Genomic DNA, 7,657 nt, shown 5'->3' with positions numbered 1-7,657 from the left:
TTCGGGCTTGCGTTTCCGGTGCGCGGAACAGAATCAGCGGCCGGAGGCTCGGAGCAGCGGCCGAGAGGCGGGCGACTGGGGCGGTCGACTTGGGCCGCGGTCGGGGCGGAGTTGGAGCCATGGAGCCGCCGCTGCCGGGCTAGGGAGGGCTGGCGCCGCGGGGCCCGCGGCGATGGCGGGCTACGCGCGTCGCCCCGGCGTCACCCCGCTGTCCCGGGCCCGGAGCCTCGTCATTCCGGACGGTGAGCGGGCGGGGGGCGGGCGCGGGTCCGCGGCCCGGCGTCCGCGCTGAGGCCCAGGTGAGACGGGCGCGCGGTGAAGTCGCTCTTGTTGTTATTACAGCTCCCGCGTTCTATGAGCGCCGGTCTTGTCTCCCCCAGCTAGACTGTGAGCGCCCCCAAGCCAGGGACCTGGAGTCCCACTTCTTCGGCATTCGGCCGACGTTTATGTGCTATGTGCCCAGTCCGGTGCTAGCTTCCGTGGGAGACACAGGTGAGAGACGAGCCTCAGGGACTCCCGGTGCCGGCACTACCTGTAGGTCCCGCGCGATAGCGCAACTCACCCCCGGCCCAACGGTGACCACTAGCCCCACCGTGCGCCTGGCGCTGGGAGTAGGAAACGTAAGTGGATAGGAGTCCCGTCCCCTGGAGCTCACAGTCTCCTCTTGGAGAACCCCCTGCCCCCCCGAGCCAGACAGTTCCAGTACACCGTGGCAAATGCCGGCATAGAGGTAGGCCCAGTGGCAACACAGGAAACCACCTTGCTTTCTCAGGTGGGAGGATGAGGGAACCTTCATCCAGTAGGCCAGGCTGGGAAACCAGGTGTAGCCATCCTCTGGTCGCTGCAGCTGGGCAGAGGCCATCTTTAGTTCATCCTAATTCTCCCCAAGCGGCTACACTGCCTGCCTGGGGTCCAGGGTGTTCAGGGAGCGTTTAGGTGGTTCTGTCACGGTCTGAGAGCCAATGACAACCCACGAGGGCATTCAGGAGGCACCATAAGACGGAGGACGTGCGCCTGCCCCACGGGGCATCAGACCTATCGGGAGCTTTTTTAGAATCACAGATGCCAGGGCCCATGGATGTCAGACCATCTCCAGGGGCAGGAGCCCGGGAGCTTGTGCTTTGAAAGTTGCCCAGGCCGTAAGAACCACTGCAATAGAGACCGCATGTCAAAAAAAGTTGTGGTCATAAAGGCCTCCCGTGATCACGGTGGGGTGATGATGTCTCTGCAGATTTGGGCTATGGAAAGGGGAAAGGCACTACGCACGGTCCATCAGGAGCCCAGAACACACACTTTGGAGGTACAGTAACCCTTTCATTTTCTCTCCGTCCGTGTCTCTACGTGGCAGGCACGTGCCCAGCAGCAGGGCTGGCAGTCTGACAGCATATAACCCGAAAGAGCAGGTGGGGGTGGAGCCCCACAGTCGATCTTGACCCGCGGGGTGGAGGGAAAGTGGGCACAGGGGCAGGAGAACCTGGGCATGAGGGATGGCAGGGGGTGGGAAGTCACACCTGAGGGGTCTGAGGAGACAGTGGGGCCAGGGTTACAGGAGCCAACTTCATACAGGGTTGACACCTGGGCTTGGATCACTGGTGGGCCAAAAGGGCCACAGGGTGGCTGGTTGGGTACTGGGAGAGTGGGAAAGAGAAGGGAGAGCTGGAGAGTGAGTGGGGAAAAGGCTGGAGGCGGAGCAGTGGTTCCTGACGTGGCTGCACGTCCGCTCTGCCAGCCTCCGGCGTAGGCTGCAGCCCAAGCCCTTTGCATGGGAGTGGAGGCGCGTGGCAGCCTTAGATGTCCCCAGGTGCACCCCGTGGGCAGCAAGGTGCGGGGACCGAGGGGCTGGGACGAGAAGGAGAATTTAGAATGCCCGAGTTGGTCTGTTTTATCAGCCAGCTTTCTCGTTTCCCAGTGTCGCTGAGGTCTGGTGGAAGGGCGAGGGCAGTGTTCCCCATCTTAGATGGGGTCGTGTTCAGGAAAGAGCTACGAATAGGGACGTTCCCTTTAAGGACCTTCAGAAGACGTTTCACGTTTGTGACGTCTGTTATCATCTCAGGTGAGAAACTTGGAGATCTTGAAGAGGCAAATCCATTCTCCTTTAAAGAGTTTCTGAAAAGCAAGAACCTTGGCCTGTCGAAAGAGAATACTGACAGCAGAATTTATTCAAAGGTAAACCTAAGGCATTGTTTGCAGCGACCTTAGACAGAAAACCCTTCTGGAGGCCGTCTCTCTTCTAACGTGCAGTGTTGCTTCCCAGGAGGCTGGCCGAGGGCTGTGGGGCAAAGCGGGACAGCTGCTGCTCCCGGTGGAGAAGCCGTGTGGCGCTCAGAGCCGTTTGGGTCCTTCCTGCCCCCCACGTTCCCGGCAGCCAAGATGGGTCTTTCTTCTTGTTCCAACCTCAGACGTCTAGGAAGAAGGGCCTGCGACGGCTCCGGAGCCTGAGCGTTGCCTCCCTGTCTTCTTCAGGAAGCCACGAGGCACTCGCTGGGACTCGGCCGCAGCTCCCCCACCTCCCAAGCCATGGGGTATGGCCTGGAGCATCAGCAGCCGTTTTTTGAAGACCCGACGGGGGCTGGCGACCTCCTGGACGAGGACGAGGACGAAGGGTGGGACGGGGCCTACCTGCCGTCTGCTGTGGAGCAGACCCACTCCTCCAGGGTTGCCGCCAGCACGTCGCCCTGCAGCACCTATGTCTCCTTTTTCTCCAACCCGTCGGAGCTGGTGGGGCCCGAGTCTCTGCCTCCGTGCACGCTGAGCGACTCCGACTCCCGCGTCTCCCCAGCCGGGAGCCCCAGCACCGACTTCACAGTCCACGGAGAGTCTCTGGGGGACAGGCACCTTCGGACGCTGCAGATAAGTTACGAAGCAGTAAGTGAGGGGGCTGTGCGTCGGCACCCTGGTCACGGCTCATGTCTAAGCAGCATTCTTGGAGGAAACCTGGAGCCCCCAGTGTCCCTGATGGCCTGGGGGGTGGGCTCCAAGGACAAGACAGCCTGTGGTCTGTCTGACCGGCGTGAGCGTAACCGCCAAAGTCCTGCGGAGGGCTGTGAGGGGGCGTGAACTGGAGTAGAGGGAGATCCTCAACGCGCTGCCCCTCAGAAAAGGGTCCACCCCAGCTGGTGGCTCGGGGACAGCTTGCCCGGTGTCCTGAGGGCATTTGAAAAATTATAGTCAACTAAGAGTTATAAGATCTCAGTAAGACTGGAGTCTGTGACTGTAGCAGGCCTTTAAAAAGCAGAAAACCTTGTTCTTGGTTTTTCTCTGTATGTGGACTGTAGAGTGGGTCTTGCAATGTTTTTGTTATCAAGAAGTTGCAGAGCCAAGTAGCAGAAGTACACATCCCTTTGCAGTGAGACACCGAGCTTCTAATGAGGATTTTCTTTTTCTGCAGCTGAAAGATGAAAATTCTAAGCTAAGAAGAAAGCTGACTGAGGTTCAGAGCTTCTCTGAAACGCAAACAGAAATGTACGTAAGTTTTGAGTTAGGCTTGCAATTCAAATTATCTTCTGACCCTCAAAGAAACCAATGCGAAAACGATAATGAAGTATCAGAGTTGGACTGTGCCTGGGTTTTTATTGTTTGTGTTTTTTGTTTTGTTTTTTAAAATTAGTTTACTTATTTAACTTATTTATCTTAGGCCGCGTTGGGTCTTTGTTGCTGTGCACGGGCTTTCTCTAGTTGCGGCGAGCGGGGGCTACTCTTCGTTGCAGTGCGCGGGCTTCTCATTGCGGTGGCTGCTCTTGTTGCCCAGCACGGGCTCTAGGCGCGCAGGCCTCAGTAGTTGTGTGAGGGTGGGTTTTATTGCATTAAATCCTCAGCATCAGATACGTTTCTTATGTTCTGTGTAAAAGTGTGTTTGAAACAGAGCAAAATCAACCCCACTTGACAATGGAGCAGCAGAGCTGTCAGACGGCCCCAGGGCGCCCCTGACCGCCAGCCGACTGGCATCCAGCTCTGAGGTTGTCGCCTCACAGCTGTTCCTCCCAAGGTGCATTCTGAAACCTTGTGGTTTTTGTTTGATCAAATCCAATTAAAACTGCTTATAGTCTGACATTCTTAGAATTAGTCAAGGGAGTTACTAATCACCTGGGCTTTTTCCTTAACAAGGGTGAGGACGCTTGAGCGGAAGTTAGAAGCAAAAATGATCAAGGAGGAGAGTGACTACCATGACCTGGAGTCGGTGGTGCAGCAGGTGGAGCAGAATCTGGAGCGCATGACCGTGAGCAGACAGGCGCCTGGCTCGCAGTGGGGGGGTGGGCAGGGCCAGCCTGGCTGGACACTGTCAGGTGTCTGCTGTGTCACTCCCTACAGGGCACTGAGTCCTGCCCCGGGGGCACATGGGTCTGGGTGGGCCCAGGCAGGCCGGCGGTGAGCAGGGCCCCTCACAGTGGGCTGCCCAGCCATGGGTGGGCCCGCCTGGCCGGGGCCGCCAGGTAAGGGAGAGGGACGGGGAGGGAGGGGATGCGTCCTGTGTCCATTTTACCGTATCAGTGATGCCTTTTATTTTTTTTCTTTTTTTGTGGGGGGAATAACAGAAACGGGCAGTAAAGGCCGAAAATCACGTCCTAAAACTGAAACAGGAAATCAGCTTGCTCCAGGTAACTAGAGAGAGGGGCTTAAACGGTTCACGTATTCGTGAATTCCAAAAAGGGCACCAAAGAGTCTCTGCTGGGGTTTCCTCCCCTCGCCCTCCCGCTCCCCCGCAGATGAAGCACCCAGATCAGGACAGCATGAGCTTTCCTCCCGGGCCTCCTGGTTGTGCCCAACAGGAGTGTCGAGGGCATCACTATAGAGTGGGGGGTGGCACGTGCACACCAGACGACAGGCGAGGTACCAGGGACGGCATTAGGCCCGTGTCCTTTAGGAGGCCTGCTACCCCCCAGTTAGGAAAGGGCATCATCCCCTTGTCGCCTCTACCTAGGGTGCCTTGTCTGGTTTCAGTCAGATGGCCTTTTAGCTGCTCTCCTGTTTAGCCAGGAAAAAGTCCTAACGCTGCCATGCCCGCCTCCCTCCCCCCCACCCCGGGCCCAGGCGCAGGTCTCTGACTTCAAGCGCGAGAACGAAGCCCTGCGGTCAGGCCAGGGTGCCAGCCTGGCAGTGGTGAAGCAGAACACCGACGTGGCCCTGCAGAACCTCCGCGCTGTCATGAACAACGCGCGTGCCTCCATCAAGTGAGTACAGGGCTTGGAGGGGGCTTGGAGGGGGGTGCTTAGCTGATGTTTCAAGCTGCAGCCTTGGGGGGTGGGGCTCAGTGATCCTGTTCACTCCGCAGTCATACGACACATCCTTGGCGAGCAGGCCCTCCACGGTCCGCGGGGGGATAACTGTTCTCACCTGGGAGGCTTGAGGGTTAACGTCAGCCAGACCTGAATCACCTACAAGACACCAAGATTTTGAGTGAAAAAGAATGATACTTTCCCTCTTATAAAAACACATACACTTGAAGAAGGCCCAAGACGTGCAGGGCACAGTGAGGCTCCTGGGAGGGGTTGGTTGCCGTCGTCGTGATCTCTGTCCCGCGGGGCTGAGAGCAGCAGCAGCGGTGTCCAGTCAGAGCCGCTGGTAGGGAAGCGCGTCGGGTGTCCAGACACAGCCGTGGGTAGAGAAGCCCGTCTCGTTTAAGTCCAGTACAAAGAGTCTCTTGAGACTGAATCTAAGATTTAAAAACTCTGCATCTTTCACTCTGGAACTTCTCTGCTTTAACGCTTCTGGGTTTTTTGGGGGGGTGGGGGCGGGGGGCTGCGTTGTGTGGCTTGCGGGATCTTAGTTCCCCAACCAGGGAACCAACTTGTGCCCCCTGCAGTGGAGGCGGGGAGCCCAGACCACTGGACCACCAGGGAGGTCCCAAAGCTTCTGTTACTGCCCTGGAGCAGCTGTAGAAACTGTCTGTAACATCTGTGCTTTTATTTCAGGCAGCTGGTTTCTGGAGCTGAAACGTTGAATCTTGTTGCTGAAATCCTTAAATCTATAGACAGAATTTCTGAAATTAAAGATCAGGGGGAGGAGTCTTGAGACCCACGGAGGTGCTTCCAGCTCACAGCTCTGTTTACATCCTGAAACCATTACCCCATGGATTCCAACATGCCACCATGTCTCTGAATGTGCAGTCTTCACACACAGTAAAGATATCTATCACGAGATAGTAATTTCACGGGCTGGAACAGTATCGTGAGCCGCACACAGGGAGGAGCAGCCCCTGGGTGCGAGAGCCGCCCCTGTACTCCGTGTAGCCCTCCTTGGTGAGCTCCGGGTGCTGATCATCCTGCTGGAAGACATTTCTAGAAAAGCTGGTGCTTCTTTTAGAGCTACTAAACAAAAACAGCAATTCTGTGACGAGTGTTTTCCAGTGTCGTTCTAGAATATGAACTGTAAGATAAGTTCAGTTGATCGTCTTTGCTTTCGTAAGTAGAGAAAAACACTAAATGAGTCACAACGTAAGCGCTCGCCTTAGACAGGGACCTGTGCCTTACTGGCGGTGCTCTGCACCCCCTCTGGCTCACAGCCCACTCCTTCAGCTTCGGGGTGGGGGGGGCTCCTGTGGTTGGTGACCTGAGCGTGGATGCCCCACGAGGTGGTTGCCATTATCTTCCCGCAGGGATCAAGGTCAGCACAGGCATTCCACAGTGGGGCACCACCTAAGTGCACTGGAAAACTGGTTTTGGCTGGAGGGTTTTGCTACGCATTCCAAGCGGCATCTTGTAGGATGACATGTAGGATTCAGGGACTTGGAGCCTAGGCAGAGCCTTCCCAGGTCAGGGCGGTGTCTCCCCGGGTGCCTTTCCAATCCCTTCCTGCTGGAGGGGAGGCGTAACATGCACTAGATGCCTTTTTGGCTGTTTTCCTATGGATGTGATTTTTTTAACTAAACGTCCTTTTTGCATCCTGTTCAAATGGACAGTTTTCTTATTTAATAAATTCTAAAATTCATATGCAGCGTCCTTTTTTTCCCTAATTCAGCCCGTTCTTTATGCTTGAGAATCACGCTGCTGACCGTGGCCTAATGGGTGGTTTGTGCTGATAAATGAAAAAGCCCAGGGGGTTAGGGTGGACCCACACCGGCTGCTAAGCTCGGCTGCAGGGACAGCGCGCTGCGGACACGCGCGGCACAGCTGCGTGTCTTGAGTGGGGCAGGTTGGAGTCTAGCATGGGAGCGTTTGAGGTCCCCTGGTTGGACTTACAAGACGTTTAAACTGCTAGGCCCTGTGATCTCAGCTACAGGTAAGAGCCTCCCAGGACTCCCCACTGACCCCGCCCTTCATCTCACCCCCACCCACTACCTTGTGCTCCCGCCCGTTGGTGAAAAGTGGGTTCCGGGATCAGTTTTCAGAGCAGACTTCAGACAGGGTGGTCTAGTAGGAGAGTGTTAGAGCGAGCCTCTCTTCTGGGTGTGCTCGCAACAGCGCTGGGGCTGCTGAGGGGGTGCCTGGGCCACAGCCCTGGGTAGAGGGCACAGCATTTATTTTACAGGGACCAGATCACCGGGCTGGAGGGCTGGGGTGGGCACAGGGGGTCTGGGTGCAGCAAGGAGGGGGGTGGACACGCAAGCTTCTGTTACACTGTTCTCTGTGCCTTTGAAGTGTTCCACAGTAAAAAAAAAAAAAAAAAAAAAAACTCAGAGAACAATTCACGATGACTTTGTTGAACATGCATCTCTGCCTGT

General features: G+C 56.4%; 1 protein-coding gene across 2 annotated transcripts; it reads left to right on the top strand.

Moving 5' to 3' along the window:
- The first annotated feature begins 12 nt into the window (after positions 1–12).
- ENTR1 (endosome associated trafficking regulator 1) lies at positions 13–6,924 on the top strand. Of its 2 annotated transcripts, XM_022578234.3 has the most exons (10): positions 13–242; positions 343–492; positions 1,232–1,300; positions 2,054–2,166; positions 2,464–2,865; positions 3,389–3,462; positions 4,105–4,216; positions 4,533–4,595; positions 5,029–5,168; positions 5,910–6,924. In XM_022578234.3, the coding sequence occupies exons 1-10, from the start codon at positions 173–175 to the stop codon at positions 6,007–6,009; spliced, it is 1,293 nt and encodes a 430-aa protein (XP_022433942.1). In that variant the 5' UTR covers positions 13–172; the 3' UTR covers positions 6,010–6,924. The 2 variants fall into 2 exon arrangements, with proteins under 2 accessions (XP_022433942.1, XP_022433944.1); XM_022578236.3 differs by lacking the exon at positions 343–492 and having other exon boundaries at positions 17–242.
- The last annotated feature ends 733 nt before the right edge of the window (positions 6,925–7,657 follow it).

Source organism: Delphinapterus leucas, chromosome 6 (assembly GCF_059928025.1).
Source record: "Delphinapterus leucas isolate spDelLeu-1000000601 "Yukka" chromosome 6, BTC_Dleu_Yukka2, whole genome shotgun sequence".
Taxonomy (NCBI): Eukaryota; Metazoa; Chordata; class Mammalia; order Artiodactyla; family Monodontidae; genus Delphinapterus; species Delphinapterus leucas.
The sequence above is the reverse complement of the archived record's forward strand: the minus strand, read 5'-3'. Positions and strand labels throughout refer to the sequence as shown.